Source organism: Lactuca sativa, chromosome 7 (assembly GCF_002870075.4).
Source record: "Lactuca sativa cultivar Salinas chromosome 7, Lsat_Salinas_v11, whole genome shotgun sequence".
Lineage (NCBI taxonomy): Eukaryota > Viridiplantae > Streptophyta > Magnoliopsida > Asterales > Asteraceae > Lactuca > Lactuca sativa.
This window is the reverse complement of record NC_056629.2, coordinates 149,215,668-149,242,984: the sequence shown is the minus strand read 5'-3', so window position 1 is coordinate 149,242,984 and position 27,317 is coordinate 149,215,668. Positions and strand designations below refer to the sequence as shown.

Genomic DNA, 27,317 nt, shown 5'->3' with positions numbered 1-27,317 from the left:
TTTTACGATGACATGGACATCACTTTTGGGGGTGAACGTGCTAAAATTCTGAATGGAGGTCAGGATCTTTCACTTTCACTCGACCAATACTCTGGATCGGGTTTCCAGTCGAAGCACGAGTACCTGTTTGGAAGGTTCGACATGCAACTCAAACTAGTACCAGGCAATTCTGCTGGCACCGTCACCACATTCTACGTGAGTACCATCGATCGGTTCCAATCTTGAATTTCATATCTGAATTATATATATATATTGTGATCACTCATTTGTATTAATCTTTTAAAGGCTGATAATAACCATGTCTTTGTATTAAATCACATTAGTTGTCATCACAAGGTGCGGGTCACGATGAGATCGACTTCGAGTTCTTGGGCAACTCCACGGGAAACCCTTACACAATTCACACCAATGTGTATTCACAAGGGAAAGGAAACAAAGAACAGCAGTTCCACCTTTGGTTTGACCCTACCGCAGCCTTCCACACCTATACCATCGTATGGAACAGTCTAAGAATTATGTAAGTCACGCATCCAACATAAACATTAATTGGTTCTCTTCCTTTCTCATGTTTTTCTGCTGTTCCTATATAAAGCTCTTTGTCTCTTCAGTTTCTTGATAGATAACATACCAGTAAGGGTGTTCAATAACAATGATGCTGCTGGAGTCCCATTTCCCAAGAGCCAACCCATGAGGGTTTATGCCAGCCTGTGGAACGCGGATGACTGGGCAACCCAAGGTGGGCGTGTGAAGACCGACTGGACTAATGCGCCTTTCACCGCGTTATACAGGAAATTCAATGCCAATGCCAAAAAAGTTGGTCCCAATTCAGTATCTACAAGCTCAATAAATGATAACCAGTCATGGAGTACCCAAGGACTTGATGCAGCTGGCCGAAATAGGATCCGATGGGTGCAAACCAAGCACATGATCTACAACTACTGCAACGACCGCAAACGGTTTCCCAATGGTATTTCAGCGGAATGCAAGACCTCTAGATTCCTTTAAGCCTGCTTACTAACTTGATATCCATATTTTTTATTCTTTATTGATCGATTTCTGATCTTCATGATTATTTATTCTTTGATTCATTGTAAACATTCAAATTGAAAATACAAATAAATACACAAGTATAAGATTCCATGTACACTTTAAAAACGCATTGTCTAACAGCACACTACAATAATTGAAATATCTTTTTCGTTCATATCTAATTATATAGTTTAGTTGGTCAAAATCGAAAGTTATTAGTAAAAACATTATAATTTCTAAAATCCTTTTTTTTCGACACTACATACAAACTTCATTATGTGCAGAATTAACAACAAAAAATGATCCTAGTGGTCTATCATTGTTTTCGATAGGAAACATTGTATGTGGAAGAAATGGCTAAAGTCTCGTATGCCTTAGTTAACTGTAACTTCATTTATGATACGTTATGCACTAGATCTTAAATTGTAATGTAGTGGGAGGCAGTAGCAGGTTTATGTCAAATACAAGAAAAAAATTAGGAAGGGATGAAGTGGTCGTTATGCTATTTGAAAAGCACTTATGTGGTTACCTTACCTTTCAGAAGAAAGAAACTAGTCTTAGAAGGCTTCTGTGATGTAGATAAGAGATGTTCTAGATATTTAGGGAAAACCATAACAGTGATGTAGATAAGAGATGTTCTAGATATTTAGGGAAAACCATAACAGGGTTTTTGTATACCATTGCAGGTATAACCATCAGTTGGATATCCACACTTTGGAAAGAGTATTCATCTATTAACCATAGAAGCATAATGAATGGAAATTGAAAAAATTATCCTTAGAACTTATTTGGTTGAAAATATTCATATATTTGGGCAAAAAAAAGACTGTGTCCTACTTTATTAAAACCATAGTGCATTTCACCTTTCAAAGAATCTAATCATTCATGATAGAACAAAATATGTGTAGATGAAGTAACAGTTTATCAAACAATCAATAAGCCATTGGACTCGGAACCCGAAGAAGATCCTTGGTACTAAGAATCTAGTAGACATGTTTTCCAAGGCAATCATGCTACAGAAGTTGAATCTATGTAAAGCTTCAATTGGTTTCCAAATACTTGGAAAGATAGTTGGAAAGAAGGAAGGCCTATAGAGAGATGTGGTTAACAAAGATTAAGTTTAGGTGGCAGAAGATTGGTTGATTATTTTCCACCTGGGATATTGTGAGTTGAGGAGCCTGATCTTTCTTTCAACCACATTGTCGCTATGAAGACAAAGGAAAGGGCTCCTATTACGGAGTTGCTACAACGAAAGACTTCTCGGTAACTTTAGGTGTAAGTTGTACTAAAAAGATTAAAAAGTACTATCACTACTAAAAAACAGCCCTTTAATGGCATGCGAACCATGACACACACTGATTTATGATACATAAAACTCCCCGTGATACTCCAACCACCCCATGAATTGGTTATTCCTAAACGAGTCATGAAGAATGTAACGAACATCTGCTGTCTCCACATTATTGGATCAAGAACAGAGTCAGAAGGATCAAAAACTGCTAATTCATACAGGGCCATAGAAACGGCCCAACCAGCAACCAAAGTTGTATGCATTATATGAACAGAAAGCAAGCGTCCGGGACCATTCAATACAACGGTATGAACACGATACGAAGGGAAACCCATGAAAATACCCCTTTATGAAAGAAAAAAGACACTACGTAACTTTATTGCATTGGAAATATACTATGGCTATGTTATGGACCCCCTCTTTAGTGGATTATTTCAACGCAAGGGTTCAGCTCTCCCAAAATTTGAAGCATTTAGGAGACACATTTTTGTGTGCCCTAAAATTAATGTCACAAAACAACATTGAAGGTACCTATCAAAAAAAGTATGTCGTATAAGCATGTCATTTTGTAAGTTTTCATGAGGAATGACACATGTTTCCCATCTTTTTATAACTAGCGGGGGGGGGGGGGGGGGGGTTGAAATCCCGAAAATATTAAAAAACCTCGGCGCCTTGTTCTCTAATCATCTCCCATTCGTCATTTTGATGTCTATGATGCGTCTCCTCCTTCTTCTGTACAATCATCTACCGAAGAAAACCTAATGACATTTCGCGGTTGTGCATCTCCCTTTCATCTTTTTGCAGCTCTACAAAATGTTTAGGTTTATAGGGTTCATTAAATCTCGTCCTTTACACACATCATTTCTTATTCTCACTTTCTTATTCATTAACACTCGTTCTCTCATTACTCCTCTGACTTGGCCGCCTAAAATCTTCCCTCCATTGTGCAGCTGTCTTTGCCGGAGTACAGGTCGTTACTGGAGACTAGAGTGAGTATTGATGTCGCCTAAGCCTCAGCGAGTCTCCAATGTACCCGATCTCTCTCTCTCTCTCTCTCTCTCTCTCTAACTTGGTAATAACTTATTTGCTTTATAAGTATATTATTTTTTAAAACTTTTTAGGTTTCAAATATTGATTATGATTGGAAATTGTTTTCATTTGTTACAAAATCCGATTGTTACTTTGTAATTAGTTTGACGATTTTTTTGATGATTTAGTGTTAGCGTTCTTAATTTTCCATTTGGTTTGTGCTTTCTAATACGAAAAAGACTATAGATAGTTTATTTTCATGGAATGTTTGTTTTTGCTTGCTAAATTTTCTGTAGGGGAGTTTGTAAATGTATGGTATTACTATGCATTTAGCAAATCGATTCTCCATTTTATTACCATCCTGAAATAGAAGATAAAACTATGTAGGTTGTTATACATGTTATTTGTATTAATAACAGTTGTGATAACTTAGAAGATGAATCCATGAAAGCTAAAATGGTGACTTTTATGTAACCCATTAAAGAAATAAGAAACCTTTTTTTTTTAATAATCTTGTTTTATTTAATTTGCAACCATTTGGATTCTTGGTAAATTAAATGAAAGTGGAAAAGAATCCTGGAGCAATGAAGGAGAAACACACGTGACTGTCATTGATGGAATCTTTAGTCGAATCAAACATTTATTCATTTAATATTATATCACTTGCTATTAGTTTTTGATTATTGTTTTTTTATAGAGAGGAGGCAACTGGCGTAACTGGATCTCTTGCAATAGGTGTAGCGTACTTTGGTGTCATAGAATCGACCAAAAAATGGATTGAAGAAACACATGTGAATCTTAGAGGTCCCTGGGCTAATATGGAAAGATAAAGGACCAAAGGGACTATATAAAGGATCGGTTGGGTCTCATGTTTCAATTCTTGCGTTTGAGGTAGGTGAATTGGTCTGAATACAAGTCTTAATCGGAGATGGTGTATTGTTAGGGGAATTGATAAGATATGATGAAATAGTTTTTGTATTACATTTATTTAAACATTGGAATGATTATTATTATTTGACATACTATATATTTTTAAATGGATTGTCTTTTTTTATTTTTTTAATGATATGCTATTTTATATTTTGAGACAATAATTGTCATCTAATTTGGAAATTATTAAATACATTTAAAAAAATATTTTTGTAAAACCTTTAAAATTGTCTTTCTTTATGACACGAGCTTTAATGATACGCATTGTGTGTTGTAAATGCACGTTGTAAGGTTACGACACATAAATGCGTGCGGTCTTCTTTTATGATAGGCCCTTCACTGACACGCATTTGCGTGTCATATGTATCCTTCTATGACACGCAATTCTTGTCATTAAAGGATATTTTTCTATTAGTGTATTTATCTAAAAATTAAGGTCTAGAATTTTAACTTTGTTACAGAAGATGCAAGCACAAATGAAAACTTAATAAAAATACAATAATTGCATATTAGGCTCAAATAGACTGCAACATATAAGTTTTAACACCAAAATGGGTAAAAATGTGCTAAATCAGGAAGATTTCATATATATTTGTCGATGATTTGTATTAAATCCTTAATGAACTGGAAGCCAACGTTGAATAGCTACTATATGCTTGTATGTATTTATACATTTGAGACATGCATAACTATTAGATGTCGGTTTGAAACTAAATATCATGTTGTTTTGAGACTAATCTAATGTTTTGTTACTATAGTTTCAATCTCTCGTGTAAATATGTGTTATGTTCACTGGTAGATACATGTTCATCCCATTCATGATACCATTTTTTTCTTGGTTTTTTTCAATAAATCCGTTAAATTTAAGAAAAAAACTATAACAAATATAAATATTCAGTTATCACCATTAAATGGTAATTTGTTATGTAGCCTCTTTAAAGCGGTTCCTCGTCCTCAAACGACATCTTCAATTTCACACCTATAGTAAATTGCAGTCACAACATCAATCCTATGAGGAATTTACTTTCCCTTCCAAATTTCAAGAACTCAATCAAGATCCCAACCTTTTATTTTTATGATAACTTTTAATTAACATTAAGAATGTGATTGCTAAAAATATAATTGTACATAATATAATAATGGATAAAGTATAATGAATTAAGAATAAATAATCTTGAAAAACAAATTGTAGGTTTCCTTCCTATATTTCTTTCTTTAATACAAGTAGAGTTGCATTTGATCCATTTCTTATAAATCTGTTATTCGTACAAGTGATGCTTTCATTTAAAGGGAAAACCGAGGAAGGAGAGGGAAATCACAATTTTAGATTAATTGATTGAATTTAGTAATGAAACTTAATGAAAAGAAGATCTTTGGGGGAATTTGCATCCGGTTTTTTCATCATTAAGTGTTACCACCAAAATTGGTAAAAAAGTTGGAAATTTAGTGAGATTTCATATGTGTTTGTCGATGAGATTGTTACTTGAGGAGTCTGGTGTTCCTTTCCATTTCATGGTCGCTATAGAGACAAAGCATGGACTCCTGTTGCGGAGTGGCTACAAGGAAAGACTTCACAATAACCTTAGGTGTAAGTTGTACTAAAAAGATAAACAAGTACTATTTGTGTTAAAACTATAGTCTAGAATTTTAACTTTGTTATAGAACATGCGAGCAAATATGAAAACTAAAACGAAATACAATAATTGCATATTGGGCTCAAATAGACATCAACATATAAGTGTTAACACCTAAACAGGTACAAATTTGCTATATTAGCGAGATTTTATATATCTTTGTTTATGATCTTTACTAAATCGTTGATCAATTAGAAGTCTATCATTATTGGTTCCCTTCAATGATGGATATATAGGTATATATTTATAGATATAAGACATATGTAACTACTAGATTTCGGTTTGACACTAAATATCATGTTGTTTTCAGACTAATGTAATGTTTTGTTACGATAATTTCAATCCTCGTTTAGATATCCATTATGTTCGCATGGTAGATAAATGTTCATCCCATTCATGATACCATTTTTTTTCTTGATTTCTTTCAATGAATCCGTTAAATTAAGAAAAAAAAATCTATAACATATATAAATATTCAATTATCAACATTACAAGGTTATGACTAAGACAAATTGTTTTAACTGCTGTTATTTCCCTATAAACAAGCATTTTAGATTGCAACACATTTGAGAACTCAAAAAAACAAATAATGGTAAATTTCTTAGTTACCCTCTTTAAGGAGTGTCCTCGTCCTCAAACGTCATCTTCGTTTTCACACCTACAGTAAATTATAACATCTATGTACTTGTTCAAGCCTATCACAAATTTACTTTCCCTATTAAATTTCAAGAACTCAATCAAGATCCCAACCACTCCAAAGAAATCAAAATTTGCCGACTGTTAATTAACTTTAAGAATGTGATAGTTAAGAAATATAATTGTACATAATATAATAATAATGTTCTGAATGAACCAAAAATAAATAATCTCAAACAACATATTGTAGCTATCCTTCCCATATTTTTCTATTCAATGTACATAGAGTTGAGTTTGATCCATTTAATATAAATCTCCATTCCGTACAAGTGATGTTTTCATTTAAAGGGGAAGCCGAGGAGGGAGAGGGAAACCAATCTTTTGGATAAATTGGACGAATTTGGTAATAAAACTAAATGAAAAGGAAGATGTTAGGGGAATTTGCGTACAGTTGTATCATCAATAAGTTTTAACACCGAAATGGGCAAAACGTTGATAATTTAGTGAGATTTCATATATATTTGTCGACGATATGTATTAAATCGTTAATCAGTTGGTAGTCCGCCGGTGCTGATGGTTCCCTTTACCGACAGATATATAATTAGTTTTAGTTTTAATTAGTTTTAAGGATTTTATTTTCCCTTATTAACAATTAAAACAATTTTATTTTAGGTATGATGTCAACCACCGGTCCAAATATGACAAATTTGCTACTTTTGATTTGCCAGACGTATAGAAAAAAAAAACCCACCGCTCCTGCCCTTGTCCAGAAGAATAATGTTAGTTGGCACGCGTCAATAGATATTGGTGCATCCATTAGCCATCATGACATCCTTCAGTAACAAGGATGGTTCCTATTGAAAACTGTCAACGTAGCCACACCTCTCTATATAAACGATATCAGTACTACTACTCACAAACATAACATCTCTCTCTCTCTCTCTCTCTCTCTCTCTCTCTCTCTCTCTCTCTCTCTCTCCATACAAACAATAATGGCAAAGTCGAACTCTAATCTTTGTGCAGTTGTTCTTTTAATATCAATTCTAATAGTAGCAGTATCAGCAGGGAGTTTTTACGATGACATGGACATCAGTTTTGGGGGTGAACGTGCTAAAATTCTGAATGGAGGTCAGGATCTTTCACTTTCACTCGACCAATACTCTGGATCGGGTTTCCAGTCGAAGCACGAGTACCTGTTTGGAAGGTTCGACATGCAACTCAAACTAGTACCAGGCAATTCTGCTGGCACCGTCACCACATTCTACGTGAGTACCATCGATCGGTTCCAATCTTGAATTTCATATCTGAATTATATATATATTGTGATCACTCATTTGTATTAATCTTTTAAAGGCTGATAATAACCATGTCTTTGTATTAAATCACATTAGTTGTCATCACAAGGTGCGGGTCACGATGAGATCGACTTCGAGTTCTTGGGCAACTCCACGGGAAACCCTTACACAATTCACACCAATGTGTATTCACAAGGGAAAGGAAACAAAGAACAGCAGTTCCACCTTTGGTTTGACCCTACCGCAGCCTTCCACACCTATACCATCGTATGGAACAGTCTAAGAATTATGTAAGTCACGCATCCAACATAAACATTAATTGGTTCTCTTCCTTTCTCATGTTTTTCTGCTGTTCCTATATAAAGCTCTTTGTCTCTTCAGTTTCTTGATAGATAACATACCAGTAAGGGTGTTCAATAACAATGATGCTGCTGGAGTCCCATTTCCCAAGAGCCAACCCATGAGGGTTTATGCCAGCCTGTGGAACGCGGATGACTGGGCAACCCAAGGTGGGCGTGTGAAGACCGACTGGACTAATGCGCCTTTCACCGCGTTATACAGGAAATTCAATGCCAATGCCAAAAAAGTTGGTCCCAATTCAGTATCTACAAGCTCAATAAATGATAACCAGTCATGGAGTACCCAAGGACTTGATGCAGCTGGCCGAAATAGGATCCGATGGGTGCAAACCAAGCACATGATCTACAACTACTGCAACGACCGCAAACGGTTTCCCAATGGTATTTCAGCGGAATGCAAGACCTCTAGATTCCTTTAAGCCTGCTTACTAACTTGATATCCATATTTTTTATTCTTTATTGATCGATTTCTGATCTTCATGATTATTTATTCTTTGATTCATTGTAAACATTCAAATTGAAAATACAAATAAATACACAAGTATAAGATTCCATGTACACTTTAAAAACGCATTGTCTAACAGCACACTACAATAATTGAAATATCTTTTTCGTTCATATCTAATTATATAGTTTAGTTGGTCAAAATCGAAAGTTATTAGTAAAAACATTATAATTTCTAAAATCCTTTTTTTTCGACACTACATACAAACTTCATTATGTGCAGAATTAACAACAAAAAATGATCCTAGTGGTCTATCATTGTTTTCGATAGGAAACATTGTATGTGGAAGAAATGGCTAAAGTCTCGTATGCCTTAGTTAACTGTAACTTCATTTATGATACGTTATGCACTAGATCTTAAATTGTAATGTAGTGGGAGGCAGTAGCAGGTTTATGTCAAATACAAGAAAAAAATTAGGAAGGGATGAAGTGGTCGTTATGCTATTTGAAAAGCACTTATGTGGTTACCTTACCTTTCAGAAGAAAGAAACTAGTCTTAGAAGGCTTCTGTGATGTAGATAAGAGATGTTCTAGATATTTAGGGAAAACCATAACAGTGATGTAGATAAGAGATGTTCTAGATATTTAGGGAAAACCATAACAGGGTTTTTGTATACCATTGCGGGTATAACCATCAGTTGGATATCCACACTTTGGAAAGAGTATTCATCTATTAACCATAGAAGCATAATGAATGGAAATTGAAAAAATTATCCTTAGAACTTATTTGGTTGAAAATATTCATATATTTGGGCAAAAAAAAGATTGTGTCCTACTTTATTAAAACCATAGTGTATTTCAACTTTCAAAGAATCTAATCATTCATGATAGAACAAAATATGTGTAGATGAAGTAACAGTTTATCAAACAATCAATAAGCCATTGGACTCGGAACCCGAAGAAGATCCTTGGTACTAAGAATCTAGTAGACATGTTTTCCAAGGCAATCATGCTACAGAAGTTGAATCTATGTAAAGCTTCAATTGGTTTCCAAATACTTGGAAAGATAGTTGGAAAGAAGGAAGGCCTATAGAGAGATGTGGTTAACAAAGATTAAGTTTAGGTGGCAGAAGATTGGTTGATTATTTTCCACCTGGGATATTGTGAGTTGAGGAGCCTGATCTTTCTTTCAACCACATTGTCGCTATGAAGACAAAGGAAAGGGCTCCTATTACGGAGTTGCTACAACGAAAGACTTCTCGGTAACTTTAGGTGTAAGTTGTACTAAAAAGATTAAAAAGTACTATCACTACTAAAAAACAGCCCTTTAATGGCATGCGAACCATGACACACACTGATTTATGATACATAAAACTCACCGTGATACTCCAACCACCCCATGAATTGGTTATTCCTAAACGAGTCATGAAGAATGTAACGAACATCTGTTGTCTCCACATTATTGGATCAAGAACAGGGTCAGAAGGATCAAAAACTGCTAATTCATACAGGGCCATAGAAACCGCCCAACCAGCAACCAAAGCTGTATGCATTATATGAACAGAAAGCAAGCGTCCGGGACCATTCAATACAACGGTATGAACACGATACGAAGGGAAACCCATGAAAATACCCCTTTATGAAAGAAAAAAGACACTACGTAACTTTATTGCATTGGAAATATACTATGGCTATGTTATGGACCCCCTCTTTAGTGGATTATTTCAACGCAAGGGTTCAGCTCTCCCAAAATTTGAAGCATTTAGGAGACACATTTTTGTGTGCCCTAAAATTAATGTCACAAAACAACATTGAGGGTACCTATCAAAAAAAGTATGTCGTATAAGCGTGTCATTTTGTAAGTTTTCATGAGGAATGACACACGTTTCCCATCCTTTTATAACTAGCGGGGGGGGGGGGGGGGGGCGGTTGAAATCCCGAAAATATTAAAAAACCTCGGCGCCTTGTTCTCTAATCATCTCCCATTCGTCATTTTGATGTCTATGATGCGTCTCCTCCTTCTTCTGTACAATCATCTACCGAAGAAAACCTAATGACATTTCGCGGTTGTGCATCTCCCTTTCATCTTTTTGCAGCTCTACAAAATGTTTAGGTTTATAGGGTTCATTAAATCTCGTCCTTTACACACATCATTTCTTATTCTCACTTTCTTATTCATTAACACTCGTTCTCTCATTACTCCTCTGACTTGGCCGCCTAAAATCTTCCCTCCATTGTGTAGCTGTCTTTGCCGGAGTACAGGTCGTTACTGGAGACTAGAGTGAGTATTGATGTCGCCTAAGCCTCAACGAGTCTCCAATGTACCCGATCTCTCTCTCTCTCTCTCTCTCTCTCTCTCTATATATATATATATATATATATATATATATATATATATATCTTGGTAATAACTTATTCGCTTTATAAGTATATTATTTTTTAAAACTTTTTAGGTTTGAAATATTGATTATGATTGGAAATTGTTTTCATTTGTTACAAAATCCGATTGCTACTTTGTAATTAGTTTGACGATTTTTTTGATGATTTAGTGTTAGTGTTCTTAATTTTCCTTTAGGTTTGTGCTTTCTAATACGAAAAAGACTATAGATAGTTTATTTTCATGGAATGTTTGCTTTTGCTTGCTAAATTTTCTGTAGGGGAGTTTGTAAATGTATGGTATTACTATGCATTTAGCAAATCGATTCTCCATTTTATTACCATCCTGAAATAGAAGATAAAACTATCTAGGTTGTTATACATGTTATTTGTATTAATAACAGTTGTGATAACTTAGAAGATGAATCCATGAAAGCTAAAATGGTGACTTTTATGTAACCCATTAAAGAAATAAGAAACCTTTTTTTTTTTTTTTTTAATAATCTTGTTTTATTTAATTTGCAACCATTTGGATTCTTGGTAAATTAAATGAAAGTGGAAACGAATCTTGGAGCAATGAAGGAGAAACACACGTGACTGTCATTGATGGAATCTCTAGTCGAATCAAACATTTATTCATTTAATATTATATCACTTGCTATTAGTTTTTGAGTATTGTTTTTTTTATAGAGAGGAGGCAACTGGCGTAACTGGATCTCTTGCAATAGGTGTAGCATACTTTGGTGTCATAGAATCGACCAAAAAATGGATTGAAGAAACACATGTGAATCTTAGAGGTCCCTGGGCTAATATGGAAAGATAAAGGACCAAAGGGACTATATAAAGGATCGGTTGGGTCTCATGTTTCAATTGTTGCGTTTGAGGTAGGTGAATTGGTCTGATTACAAGTCTTAATCGGAGATGGTGTATTGTTAGGGGAATTGATAAGATATGATGAAATAGTTTTTGTATTACATTTATTTAAACATTGGAATGATTATTATTATTTGACATACTATATATTTTTAAATGGATTGTCTTTTTTTTTTTAATGATATGCTATTTTATATTTTGAGACAATAATTGTCATCTAATTTGGAAATTATTAAATACATTTAAAAAAATATTTTTGTAAAACCTTTAAAATTGTCTTTCTTTATGACACGAGCTTTAATGATACGCATTGTGTGTTGTAAATGCACGTCGTAAGGTTACGACACATAAATGCGTGCGGTCTTCTTTTATGATAGGCCCTTCACTGACACGCATTTGCGTGTCATATGTATCCTTCTATGACACGCAATTCTTGTCATTAAAGGATATTTTTCTATTAGTGTATTTATCTAAAAATTAAGGTCCAGAATTTTAACTTTGTTATAGAAGATGCAAGCACAAATGAAAACTTAATAAAAATACAATAATTGCATATTAGGCTCAAATAGACTGCAACATATAAGTTTTAACACCAAAATGGGTAAAAATGTGCTAAATCAGGAAGATTTCATATATATTTGTCGATGATATGTATTAAATCCTTAATGAACTGGAAGCCAACGTTGAATAGCTAATATATGCTTGTATGTATTTATACATTTGAGACATGCTTAACTATTAGATGTCGCTTTGAAACTAAATATCATGTTGTTTTGAGACTAATCTAATGTTTTGTTACTATAGTTTCAATCTCTCTTGTAAATATCTATTATGTTCACTGGTAGATACATGTTCATCCCATTCATGATACCATTTTTTTCTTGGTTTTTTTCAATAAATCCGTTAAATTTAAGAAAAAAACTATAACAAATATAAATATTCAGTTATCACCATTAAATGGTAATTTCTTATGTAGCCTCTTTAAAGCGGTTCCTCGTCCTCAAACGACATCTTCAATTTCACACCTATAGTAAATTGCAGTCACAACATCAATCCTATGAGGAATTTACTTTCCCTTCCAAATTTCAAGAACTCAATCAAGATCCCAACCTTTTATTTTTATGATAACTTTTAATTAACATTAAGAATGTGATTGCTAAAAATATAATTGTACATAATATAATAATGGATAAAGTATAATGAATTAAGAATAAATAATCTTGAAAAACAAATTATAGGTTTCCTTCCTATATTTCTTTCTTTAATACAAGTAGAGTTGCATTTGATCCATTTCTTATAAATCTGTTATTCGTACAAGTGATGCTTTCATTTAAAGGGAAAACCGAGGAAGGAGAGGGAAATCACAATTTTAGATTAATTGATTGAATTTAGTAATGAAACTTAATGAAAAGATCTTTGGGGGAATTTGCATCCGGTTTTTTCATCATTAAGTGTTACCACCAAAATTGGTAAAAAAGTTGGAAATTTAGTGAGATTTCATATGTGTTTGTCGATGAGATTGTTACTTGAGGAGTCTGGTGTTCCTTTCCATTTCATGGTCGCTATAGAGACAAAGCATGGACTCCTGTTGCGGAGTGGCTACAAGGAAAGACTTCACAATAACCTTAGGTGTAAGTTGTACTAAAAAGATAAACAAGTACTATTTGTGTTAAAACTATAGTCTAGAATTTTAACTTTGTTATAGAACATGCGAGCAAATATGAAAACTAAAACGAAATACAATAATTGCATATTGGGCTCAAATAGACATCAACATATAAGTGTTAACACCTAAACAGGTACAAATTTGCTATATTAGCGAGATTTTATATATCTTTGTTTATAATCTTTACTAAATCGTTGATCAATTAGAAGTCTATCATTATTGGTTCCCTTCAATGATGGATATATAGGTATATATTTATAGATATAAGACATATGTAACTACTAGATTTCGGATTGACACTAAATATCATGTTGTTTTCAGACTAATGTAATGTTTTGTTACGATAATTTCAATCCTCGTTTAGATATCCATTATGTTCGCATGGTGGATAAATGGATACATCCACCGATATTAGACATGACCGACTATCTTTGCTTCGTATGGAAAATGTACTGGTAAATGTTTCATGGAGTAAAAAAATACCGGGGACAAAGATGGTCTCTAATTTACATAGTATTATTGGGATCTCGGTTTCAATCATTTCCATGTCTTTTGCTGTGATTGTTGTTGCTGTTAATGTTTTGAAGAAAATACTCAACTCTGTTAATGCTTCCCACACTTGTTTTGGCAACATCTCACGGAATGCAATTGGCATCAATCTTTGCATAAAAACATGACAATCGTGGCTTTTCATTCCGAATAGTCTACACCCTGTTAAAGCAACACACCTCCCCAAATTAGAAACATAACCATCGGGGAAACACAATATCTCCACCCATTGGCATATGGCCTTCTTTTGATTTTGCTCCAGAGTGTAGTATGCTCTTTCATTATCTTCGACTCCTTTTCTCTTCCTACAATAGAGCTTCAGATCTCTTCTGGCTGCTACATTGTTCTTCATCTTCCCTTTGACATCCATTATAGTGTAAAAAAAGTTTCAAATAAAATTTTCACAATATGTGTAACATCAAAATTATGTCTAATGAGATTTTTTTTCCAATATGGTAAATCCCAAAATATGCTTTTCTTTTTCCAACCATGAGCGCCACATATTATGTTTACATCATCAACATTTAGTTCAGCCACTTTTAACAAACATAATTGTTCAATCTTCCTTAAATTTTGTTCACCATTCTTACTTGGAGGAGGACCTTCTATCATTTCACGATTCTTCTTGAACTTATTTTTATCCTTTCTATATGGGTGATTCACCTGTAGAAATCTTCTATGGCAGTCAAACCATGACATCTTATTACCATTCTCTAGTCTGAATGCTTGTGTATGTTTCCCACAATGAGGACATGCTAGCTTACCTACTGTAGCCATCCGGACAACATTGCATATGCTAGAAAATCACTTATTGTCCATATCAAAGCTGCTCTTAGATGGAAATTTTGTTTTAAGGATATATCATATGTTACTACGCCTTCTTCCCATAATTGCTCCAACTCTGCAACAATTGGTTGCAAAAATACATCTATTTTATGCTTAGGGTTTGACGGTCCTGTCACAAGGGCAGTCAAAAACATGTAAGGCTCTTTCATGCATATAGAAGTTGGCAAGTTATAAGGTGTTATAATAATATGCTAAGATGAATATTGCTTTCCAAATGCTCCTTGTGGTGCAAACCCATCTGTACTTAGGCTTGATCTTACATTACGTACTTCTGCTGCAAATGAAGGATGACTTTTGTCAAAGTGCTTCTAAGCTTTTGAACCGGATGGATGACACATTACTCCAGCATCATGTCCATGATTCTCAGAGTGCCATCGCATGGAAGTGGCTGTGGCTTCTGAAGCATACAGTCTCTTCAACCTTGGAGTCAAAGGAAAGTAATGGATTTTCTTGAAGGATACGCGAGAACATCTGGCCAAATTTTTTGACCGTTGTACCTATCTGCATTGCAGAATTTGCACCGACAAAGATCTTTGTCTTGACTCCAATATATCATACATCCAGACCTGCATCAGTCAATCATCTCCATGAGCAAACCTAGTGCTTGTATTAACTTTTTGCTCTCGTATAAACTACCTACCATATTATTCTCCTCTGGTAACACATCATTTATCAACTGGAAGATAGTGTCATAACTATGCTCAGGTATGAGATACTCTGATTTTAAATTTAATAGTCTAGCTACAGCAGATAGTTGTGTCACTTTTTTTTACATCCAGGCCATAATTCTTTATCGGCTGCATCTAGCATATTAAAGAATTTTTTTTATCTAGTGCATTTGGCTCCTCTTCAGGATCAATATTATTTAAATCAGGAGCCATTGTATCTATGACCATTTCTCTATAAGAACATGCACCTTCTCTAAAATTTGTGTTTGAATCATCAACCCCTAAAAACGTATTGTCATCATCAATTGATGTTTCGCCATGTTTATCCCAAAACCAATATTCGTCAACAAAACCAAACTTGTACAAATGATGTTTAACAATATCAACTTATGTATATGGTATGTTACGACATTTTATGCATGGGCATTTGATTTATCTTCATCCATGAACCTATGTTGAGTGGTAGCAAAATCTATAAATATTTTCACTCCTTGTATGAAAACAAGCGATATACAACTACTATTATCTTTTCTTTCATACATCCATTTTCTACTTGAATTGTTCTTTGTCTTAAATTTGTAAAGTATAAATTTCAATAACACAATATTAATTTTATGTTCATTAATGTTGATTTGAATTCATATATGACATTTGAAGTAAATATATAGTTACCATAAAAACATCGCAAAGGTACCTTAACAACGACTTGTTTCACAAAGCTAATGACCAAATGCTGAACAAATCCTCAAAGTTTTCTAATTTGAATGGTTGAATAACTTTTATTATTGGATAAAGTCTTAGAAAATTAGTAGAATGGTTTAATTGAGATCGACACTTGCAGAACACATATTCAAACAAAGTGTGTATCGATTAAAGAACCTTCGACAACCCTTGATTTCAATGTGTTGGATGGATACTAGGTCATATTAGTGGGTCGATATTATTCAGTACCAGGTTAAAACCCATGTAGTATACGGGTAATTATAAATTTAAATAACATTCATAATAAATATAGATATAGATCTACTTATAATATAAATTCTATATATACAATATTTTCCTTTTAATAACGACTTGATTAAATTTTTTTTATTTCCATAGCAAAAATGGCGCCTTCACTTTAGAGATTGCAAATAGACCAAAGTGCCCTTGAAATCTATATCAAAACTAGGTCACAATGAACTTTTAGTTAGTAAAATGAAAAAGACAAAAATAACATACATATAAAAACTAACATATATATATATATATATATATATATATATATATATATATATATATATATATATATTTATATTAACATTTAACGAAGTTAAAAATATGTATTCCCATTACACCAAAATAAACATAAAATATGCATCACTAATTGTGTGAATCAAACAACAATCATATATGTAACTACTCCAAACTAATGTCAAACATCCTAGCAAACTTAACAAAACATCCATCCCACAAACAACCAACTACATTGATACATAAAAGCTGAATCATAACTGCTCACATAAGGATGCTTTGCACAGCTTCTATGTAAGCCATGGAATTTTATCTGCTTTGATCTCCTTGCCAAGTGGTTTTGAACCTTGTTACAGGTATGCCTTAGATTCCAACTTCTTCTAGTATTAACGTAGGCATTATTTAACACGATCAGAGCTTCTTGCTTCCTTTCAATACCTTCGGCCATCAACATCATTCCCAGAATGAAGATAGCATCCAACTGCCCATGATCAACTGCATCTTGAAGCAACTGTTTCCCTGCTAGTTCTTCCCCTACCGTAAAATACTTCGCCTGACATACAATAATTAATCATACAATTATAAAAATACAAATATAAAAAACTAATTGAATTCTTAATTATCCGATTGCTTAAAAGAAGAGTACCATTCCATCGTTGAAGAGTATGTGTGGGTTGTTCAACTTTTTGCATTTGCTTATGACTTCATATTGTTGAATACTTAATGGACGAAACCTTAATCGATTTGTGTCTATGATTTTATATATTGCGTCTGATGTTATAGAATCCCTAAAGAGTTTGCAACTATAATTCACAAATCAACAAAATTAATCTATTAAACACTAAATTAAATATGTATATAAGTATAATATAAGTAATGCACATCATAGTTACACTAACTGGCACTTAAAAGCATCGATTGGTGAATTTCCTCCAACCGTAGTTACTATTTTTTCGATCAAGTACGACAGCAAAGCAGTAATTCTTTTTCATTGTTGTCTTGTTTGCATTCTTTCTGATGAACATCTCGCTGCCATTATGTTGAAATGCATCTAGTGTAATTCAAATTATATAACAACAACGATTTTAGGGTTTATTGATCAACGTGCCAGAATTTTGATTGTTGGGAATGGAATGTAGATGATCAATTGCCGATAAACTTAAATGACGGGATAAGTCTGACTACAAATTATGGTGCCTAAGTGTTTAGACTATGAATTAACATAATTGCCCTTTAACATACAAAGGTTACTACGTAAATGGTTAGGGTATTTTTGTCAATACCTACTGGCATTTTTGTAAATAAATTGACATTTTAAATTTAAAAAGATGAAGCTAAATAAAATTATTGATTAAATTTAGAGGGACGAATTTAAATAAAATTACTGACATAAGTAGGATTTGAACCTGCTACTTCAGGTAGGAAGTAAGACGTGTGTGCGAGCTAAACTAAATTAACTTATGTTTCTTCTAATTAAAAAACCATAATATTATGCTCATTAATATTGCAACCCATATGTTATCCATGGACACCATAAGCCACTACTATGTTGACCAATGACCCATATGTCATCCATGGACACCATAAGCCACTACTATGTTGACCAATGAACCAAATGTCATCCATACGTCATCCATGGACACCATAAGCCACTACCATGTTGACCAATGGCCCATATGTCATACATGGACACCATACGCCACTACCATGTTGACCAATGGCCCATCTGTCATCCATATACACCATAAGCTACTACCATGGTGACTAATGACCCATATGTCATCCATATACACCATAAGCCACTACCATGTTGACCAATGTCCCAAATGTCATCCATATGTCATCCATGGACACCATAAGCCACTGCCATGTTGATCAATGGACCATATGTCATCCATATACACCATAAGCCGCTACCATGTTGACTAATGACCGATATGTCATCCATATACACCATAAGCCATTACCATGTTGACCAATGACCCAAATGTCATCCATGGACACCATAAGCCACTACCATGTTGACCAATGGCCCATATGTCATCCATATACACCATAAGACACTAACATGTTGACTAATAACCTAAATGTCATCCATGGACACCATAAGCCACTTCCATGTTGACTAATGGCCCATATGTCATCCATATATATCATAAGCCAATACCATGTTCACCAATGACCCATATGTCATCCATATACACCATAAGCCACTACCATGTTGACCAATGACCCATATGTCATCCATATACACCATTAGCCACTACAATGTTGACCAATGGCCCATATGTCATCGATGGACACCATAAGCCACTACCATGTTGACCAATGGCCCATATGTCATACATATACACCATAAGCCACTACCACGGTGACCAATGACCCATATGTCATCCATATACACCATAAGCCACTACTATGTTGACCAATGACCCAAGTGTCATCCATGAACACCATAAGCCACTACCATGTTCAACAATGGCCCATCTATCATCCATGGACACCATAAGCCACTACCATGTTGACCAATGACCCATATATCATCCATATACACCACAAGCCACTACTATGTTGACCAATGATCTATATGTCATTCATATACACCATAAGGCACTACCATGTTCACCAATGGCTCATATGTCATCCATATGTCATCCATGGACACCATAAGCCACTACCATGTTGACCAATGGCCCATATGTCATCCATATACACCATAAGCTACTACTATGATGACCAATGACCAATGACCAATATGTCATCCATATACACCATAAGCCACTACCATGTTGACCAATGACCCATATGTCATCCATATACACCATAAGCCACTACCATGTTGACCAATATCCCATATGTCATCCATGGACACCATAAAGCCACTACCATGTTGACCAATGGCCCATATGTCATCCATATACACGATAAGCCTCTACCATGTTGACTAATGTCCCATATGTCATCCATATACACCATAAGCCACTACCATGTTGACCAATGACCCATATGTCAGCCATAGACACCATAAGACACTACCATGTTGACCAATGACCCATATGTCATCCATGGACACCATAAGCCACTTCCATGTTTACCGGTTGACCAATGGCCCATATGTCATCCATGGACACCATAAGCCACTTCTACGTTGACTACAGTTTTTTGTTAATTTTTAAGCAAGAAAGATGTTGAACTCGAAAGCAAAAGGAGCATCCGGTGTGAAGCCAACTAAATTCATTGCACCACAGGTTATGAAACACAACAGGATATCAGCTGCAAAATCTGTAAACAGACAATTACAAGATGAAGAAATCGACTTCCCAATACCAACAACCACATCCAAAGCACCTATAACATCTACCATCAAAAGCCCTAAACCTATATCATTAACATAAACAATGACTACCACTTACTCGACATCACTTACAACTTCCACTTCGCCCTTAGAAAATACATCTAAAACTTTAGTAACTGGAACAATACAATCCTTAATACTTACATCAATAACCAAAACTTCAACACCTATATCATCTAAGCCGTCATCAACACCGACACCCCCTACCACATCATCAACACCTATATCTACTACCACAACCTCAAAACCTGCATCTACACTACCATCCTCTCTACAACTACAGTAACTACCACACCCTACTCAAGTAAAGGAACTACCACAGCCTCAACATATACATCTATCCCAACACCTACCCGAAAATATACCCCATCAACAACACCTATCCCAGAATCTACCCCATCACCAACACAACCAACCATGAATGAATATGTAGTGGAAAGTGTAGAAGGTGAAACAATTCTTCTGAAGATTGTGGACCAGATAGATGTTTAACAGTTCATGTTTGGAAAAATATGTGAGTTACCAATCAAATCTTAATTACAATTTTTTCTATGTATAACCTTTTGGTTTACACGGACATATCAATTCATAACTAAACACATCACATGATTACTTGCAGGCTAATGCCACCGGGTGCTTGTGCACACTTTATTAGTCAGTCATTTAAACAAAGGATAAATCCAAAAGGGTACGTTTGGGGACAAGTAAGCAAAGAAATGCGCAAATTATATTGGGAGAAGTTTCATGTAATTAGCTATATGTGATAAAATTTTGTTTGGTAAACATTTACACTTAAGTTATGTTTGTATTGTTAATGTGTAGAAAAAATGTTGTTGGGATGAAACAATAGACTCGCTAGTGACGCATGCTTGGGCAAGGAAAGAGGCACAAAGTTATGGCCAATATCTCTTCAGCATGCGGAGCCAAAAAAGAAACAAACATGTATTTAAACCTACTCATATTCCATAGGAATTCTGGGACTCCTGGCAATTAAAATGGAATACAAAAGAATATAAGCTAAAATATGAGCAGAACAAGAAGAATAGGCGTAAAGGTGTGGCTGATGGAGTAGCAAAACCAGCACATAACGTTGGATCCGCAAGTCATTTAAAGATAGCTTCTGATTTTGGTAATTTTTTTAATGGTACATCGTATCAATGTTTATATATGTTTATTTGTATATTTGATATTTTATATGGTATTTATGCAGAAGAGGAAATTAGTACATAATCCACCCCATGGTGAATTGTTCCTGTATACACACACGAAGAATCACGATGGAGTCACTTTCACAAATGAAAAAGATAGACAAATTCATGTAATATTCATTTCAGTGTTAAACTTTTATATTGTAGCTACTCCATAATATCATTCATAAATTTGATATCTTTTAACTTATAATATTTTTATTTTGTAGATGGCCTATACAGAAAAATGGGAAGAGTTGGAAGCTGAAGGTGTTGAATTTGAGGAAAGCTATTTTATGCTGTTGTTGGTGGTCATGATAAAAAAAAAGAAAGACTTTATGGATTAGGCTCTTTTGCAAAGGCGGTTCCCAATAGGAACGGTAAAACAGATGTATGTTACATTCCGGAAAAAATGATAAAATAGAAGAAACGAGGGAGCTTGTTGCTAAACAAAAACAGGAAAATGAAGAGCTAAAAGAAATGATGAACGCCCAACAAGAGGAAAGCAAAGCAAGGGTCGGGCATCTTGAAAAACAACTTCAAATGACATTGGATCTTATTAATGTCTTTACACAACAACAACAATAGTAGGTTGATATATGTTTATTTGCAGATTATGTATTTTAGAGTAACAACTTTCTTAATTTTTTCCATGTAATAAATAATTATTGTATTATTTTATGACATAATGGTTTTGATTTTTTTGTTTTTCATATATTACTACAAAATAATTTGGATATAATTTATAAATCAGTTATCTATCGGTCCATATGGAATATGGTATATAATATACACCACAAAAATTGCTAGGGATTCATGACCACAAAATTTTCTAGGAAGTCATCAAACGGAATTTACTAGGGATTCATGACCACGAAATTTGCTAGGGATTCAGCACGACGAAATTTGCTACGGAATCACCACCATAGAATTTACTAGGGAATGGCCACCATGGATTTTTCTAGGGAATGACCACCACGAAATTACTAGGGAATCACCACCACCGAATTTGCTAGGGATTCATCACCACATAATTTGCTAGGGAATCACCACCACGGAATTTGCTAGGGAGTCACCACCACGGAATTTGCTAGGGAATCGCCACCACAGAATTTGTGATGGAATAACTACCACGGATTGTGCGATGGAATCCTACTACGGAATAAACGACGGAATACCACCTACCACGAATTTCATTATGTTGTCACATTTGTGACGGAATTATCTTTTCTGTTGCAAACCCTCACTACGACGTTTTTAGGGACGAAAATAGGTCATTGCAAATTCCGTCGCTATTCGTCTTTTGCAACGGAATTGCAACTTTTCACGACGGATTCCTTCCGTAGCAAAAATGTGTTTTTCTTGTATTGTGATACGTAAAAGTGTTTCCCCTAAAAATAATGTCAACTCTCCCAAAATATGAAGGATTTAGGACACACATTTTTGCATGCCCTAAAATTAGTGTCCAAAAAGAAAAACACGGAGGGCACGTAATCAAAAAAGCATGTCGTACAAGCCTGTCATTTTATAATTTTTCACGAAAGAAAGAAGTGCGTTTTCCATCCTTTAATAACTAGCACGGGGGGGGGGGGGGGGATGAAATCCCCAAAAATTAAAAACCCCGCCGCCTTTTAATTAACATTAATTAACATTAAGAACCCTTGCCAAATTCAAAAACTCAATCAAGATCCCAACCTTTTCTTTTTATGACAACTTTTAATTAACATTAAGAATGTGATTGTTAAAAATATAATTTTAAATAATATAATAATGAATAGAGTATAATGAATTAAGAATAAATAATCTCAAAAAAACAGATTGTACGTTTCCTTCCTATATTTCTTTCTTCAATGCACGTATTTGACCATTTCTTGTAAATCTCTTATTTATACAAGTGATGCTTTCATTTAAAGGGAAAACTGAGGAAGGAGAGGGAAATCACAATTTTAGATTAATTGGTCGAATTTGGTAATGAAACTTAAAGAAAAGGAAGATGTTTGGGGAATTTGCATCCGGTTTTATCATCATTAAGTGTTAACACCGAAATAGTAAAAAAAGTTGCAAATTTAGTGAGATTTCATATGTGTTTGTCGATGAGATTGTTAGTTGAGGAGTCTGGTCTTCGTTTTGACCTCATGGCTGATCGCTATAGAGACAAAGCGTGGGCTCATGTTGCAGAGTGTCTACAAGGAAAGAATTCACATTAACTTTAGGTGTAACTTGTACTAAAAAGATAAACAAGTACTATTTGTGTTAAAACTATAGTCTAGAACTTTAACTTTGTTATAGAAGATGCGAGCAAATCTGAAAACTAAAACAAAATACAATAAATGCATATTAGGCTCAAATAGACATCAACATATAAGTGTTAACACCTAAACTTATAAGTGCTAACACCTAAACAGGTACAAATTTGCTATGTTAGCAAGATTTTATATATCTTTGTTTATGATCTTTACTAAATCGTTGATCAGTTAGAAGTCTATCATTATTGGTTCCCTTCACCAATGGATATATAGGTATATATTTATAGATTTGAGACATATATATATGTAACTACTAGATGTCGGTTTGACACTAAATATCATGTTGTTTTCAAACTTATGTAATAAACTTTAACAATGTGATAGTTAAGAAATATAATTGTACACAATATAATAATAGAGTTCTGAATGAACCAAGAATAAATAATCTCAAAGAACATATTGTAGCTATCCTTCCCATATTTCTCTATTCAATGTACATAGAGTTGAGTATGATCCATTTCATATAAATCTCTCATTCCGTACAAGTGATGCTTTCATTTAAAGGGGAAGCTGAACAGGAAGAGGGAAACAAATATTTTGGATAAATTGGACGAATTTGGTAATAAAACTAAATGAAAAGGAAGATGTTAGGGGAATTTGCGTACAATTGTATCATCAATAAGTGTTAACACCGAAATGAGCAAAACGTTGATAATTTAGCGAGATTTCATATGTTTATCGACGATATGTATATGTATTAAATCGTTAATTAGTTGGTAATCCGTAGGTGCTGATGGTTCCCTTTACCAACATATATATAACTAGGTGTGAGACCCGTGTAGTACACGGGTTGATTTAAAAAAAACATAAACATTATATTAAAATGTGAATAGAAAATATTTTTTAATGTACAACTTTAAACTAAGAAAGGAACAAACATATTTATTGCAATTTAATATCATATATATATATATATACATATATATATATATATACATATATATATATATATATATATATATATATATATGATATTTAATACTTTACATATATAAGTATATCACTTTAATTTTAAAAAATAAAACAAACCAAAAATTGACTATTGAATAATATTTATTTCAAAAATACCACAAAATGACAAGTGCCAAAACTTATGAGAGATTGACATGTGACAAAAAAATAACCTTTATTTATTAAGGAGGATTAGTTTTAATAGTGTTAAATGCGATTGATAAATGTTTTAAATGCGTTTTTAAAGATTTGATTTTCCCAACTTATTAACAATAGAAACAATTTTATTTTACGTATGATGTCAACCACCGGTCCAAATATGACAAATTTGCAAATTTTGAGTTGCCAGGCGTATAGAAAAAAAAAACCCACCGCTCCTGCCCATGTCCAGAAGAATAATGTGAGTCGGCACAAGTTAATAGATGTTGATGCATCCATTAGCCACCATGACATCCTTCAGTAAGAAGGATGGTTCCTGTTGAAAATTGTCAACGTAGCCACACCTACATATATAAACGATATCAGTACTACTTCCCACAAACATAACATATCTCTCTCTCTCTCTCTCTCTCTCTCTCTCTCTCTCTCCATACAAACAATAATGGCAAAGTCGAACTCTAATCTTTGTGCAGTTGTTCTTTTAATATCAATTCTAATAGTAGCAGCATCAGCAGGGAGTTTTTACGATGACATGGACATCAGTTTTGGGGGTGAACGTGCTAAAATTCTGAATGGAGGTCAGGATCTTTCACTTTCACTCGACCAATACTCTGGATCGGGTTTCCAGTCGAAGCACGAGTACCTGTTTGGAAGGTTCGACATGCAACTCAAACTAGTACCAGGCAATTCTGCTGGCACCGTCACCACATTCTACGTGAGTACCATCGATCGGTTCCAATCTTGAATTTCATATCTGAATTATATATATATTGTGATCACTCATTTGTATTAATCTTTTAAAGGCTGATAATAACCATGTCTTTGTATTAAATCACATTAGTTGTCATCACAAGGTGCGGGTCACGATGAGATCGACTTCGAGTTCTTGGGCAACTCCACGGGAAACCCTTACACAATTCACACCAATGTGTATTCACAAGGGAAAGGAAACAAAGAACAGCAGTTCCACCTTTGGTTTGACCCTACCGCAGCCTTCCACACCTATACCATCGTATGGAACAGTCTAAGAATTATGTAAGTCACGCATCCAACATAAACATTAATTGGTTCTCTTCCTTTCTCATGTTTTTCTGCTGTTCCTATATAAAGCTCTTTGTCTCTGCAGTTTCTTAATCGATAACATACCAGTAAGGGTGTTCAATAACAATGATGCTGCTGGAGTCCCATTTCCCAAGAGCCAACCCATGAGGGTTTATGCCAGCCTGTGGAACGCGGATGACTGGGCAACCCAAGGTGGGCGTGTGAAGACCGACTGGACTAATGCGCCTTTCACCGCGTTATACAGGAAATTCAATGCCAATGCCAAAAAAGTTGGTCCCAATTCAGTATCTACAAGCTCAATAAATGATAACCAGTCATGGAGTACCCAAGGACTTGATGCAGCTGGCCGAAATAGGATCCGATGGGTGCAAACCAAGCACATGATCTACAACTACTGCAACGACCACAAACGGTTTCCCAATGGTATTTCAGCGGAATGTAGGACCTCTAGATTCCTTTAAGCCTGCTTACTAACTTGATATCCATATTTTTTATTCTTTATTGATCGATTTCTGATCTTCATGATTATTTATTCTTTGATTCATTGTAAACATTCAAATTGAAATTACAAATAAATACACAAGTATAAGATTCCATGTACACTTTAAAAACGCATTGTCTAACAGCACACTACAATAATTGAAATATCTTTTTCGTTCATATCTAATTATATAGTTTAGTTGGTCAAAATCGAAAGTTATTAGTAAAAACATTATATTTTCTAAAATCCTTTTTTTTCGACACTACATACAAACTTCATTATGTGCAGAATTAACAACAAAAAATGATCCTAGTGGTCTATCATTGTTTTCCATAGGAAACATTGTATGTGGAAGAAATGACTAAAGTCTCGTACGCCTTAGTTAATTGTAACTTCATGTATGATACGTTATGCACTAGATCTTAAATTGTAATGTAGTGGGAGGCAGTAGCAGGTTTTTGTCAAATACAAGAAAAAAAATTAGGAAGGGATGAAGTGGTCGTTATGCTATTTGAAAAGCACTTATGTGGTTACCTTACCTTTCAGAAGAAAGAAACTAGTCTTAGAAGGCTTCAATGATGTAGATAAGAGAGGTTCTAGATATTTAGGGAAAACCATAACAGGGTTTTTGTATACCATTGCGGGTATAACCATCAGTTGGATATCCACACTTTGGAAAGAGTATTCATCTATTAACCATAGAAGCATAATGAATGGAAATTGAAAAAATTATTCTTAGAACTTATTTGGTTGAAAATTTTCATATATTTGGGCAAAAAAAAGACTGTGTCCTACTTTATTAAAACCACAATGCATTTCACCTTTCAAAGAATCTAATCATTCATGATAGAACAAAATATGTGTAGATGAAGTAACGGTTTATCAAACAATCAATAAGCCATTGGACTCGGAACCCGAAGAAGATCCTTGGTACTAAGAATCTAGTAGACATGTTTTC

General features: G+C 34.3%; 3 protein-coding genes across 3 annotated transcripts; all 3 read left to right on the top strand.

Annotated features, from left to right (window-relative positions):
- LOC128127346 (xyloglucan endotransglucosylase protein 1-like) lies at positions 1 to 1,005 on the top strand. The gene is made up of 4 exons (XM_052765812.1): positions 1 to 195; positions 324 to 517; positions 609 to 828; positions 859 to 1,005. Exons 1-4 carry the CDS (start codon positions 13 to 15, stop codon positions 1,003 to 1,005), a joined length of 744 nt encoding a protein of 247 aa, XP_052621772.1. The 5' UTR covers positions 1 to 12.
- Positions 1,006 to 7,535: 6,530 nt separating this feature from the next.
- On the top strand, positions 7,536 to 8,622 carry LOC111894005 (xyloglucan endotransglucosylase protein 1). Its single transcript, XM_023890072.3, has 3 exons — positions 7,536 to 7,814; positions 7,941 to 8,134; positions 8,226 to 8,622. Exons 1-3 carry the CDS (start codon positions 7,542 to 7,544, stop codon positions 8,620 to 8,622), a joined length of 864 nt encoding a protein of 287 aa, XP_023745840.1. The 5' UTR covers positions 7,536 to 7,541.
- A 16,636-nt stretch (positions 8,623 to 25,258) lies between these two features.
- On the top strand, positions 25,259 to 26,339 carry LOC128127345 (xyloglucan endotransglucosylase protein 1-like). Its single transcript, XM_052765811.1, has 4 exons — positions 25,259 to 25,531; positions 25,658 to 25,851; positions 25,943 to 26,162; positions 26,193 to 26,339. The coding sequence occupies exons 1-4, from the start codon at positions 25,259 to 25,261 to the stop codon at positions 26,337 to 26,339; spliced, it is 834 nt and encodes a 277-aa protein (XP_052621771.1).
- Positions 26,340 to 27,317: the final 978 nt, after the last annotated feature.

Coding starts and splice junctions, on each gene's coding strand:
- LOC128127346 (XM_052765812.1), top strand. CDS start 13: ATGGACATCACTTTTGGGGGTGAACGTGCTAAAATTCTGAATGGAGGT. Junction 196..323: donor GCACCGTCACCACATTCTAC/GTGAGTACCATC, acceptor AAATCACATTAG/TTGTCATCACAAGGTGCGGG. Junction 829..858: donor AAAAAGTTGGTCCCAATTCA/GTATCTACAAGC, acceptor AATGATAACCAG/TCATGGAGTACCCAAGGACT.
- LOC111894005 (XM_023890072.3), top strand. CDS start 7,542: ATGGCAAAGTCGAACTCTAATCTTTGTGCAGTTGTTCTTTTAATATCA. Junction 7,815..7,940: donor GCACCGTCACCACATTCTAC/GTGAGTACCATC, acceptor AAATCACATTAG/TTGTCATCACAAGGTGCGGG. Junction 8,135..8,225: donor TGGAACAGTCTAAGAATTAT/GTAAGTCACGCA, acceptor TTGTCTCTTCAG/TTTCTTGATAGATAACATAC.
- LOC128127345 (XM_052765811.1), top strand. CDS start 25,259: ATGGCAAAGTCGAACTCTAATCTTTGTGCAGTTGTTCTTTTAATATCA. Junction 25,852..25,942: donor TGGAACAGTCTAAGAATTAT/GTAAGTCACGCA, acceptor TTGTCTCTGCAG/TTTCTTAATCGATAACATAC. Junction 26,163..26,192: donor AAAAAGTTGGTCCCAATTCA/GTATCTACAAGC, acceptor AATGATAACCAG/TCATGGAGTACCCAAGGACT.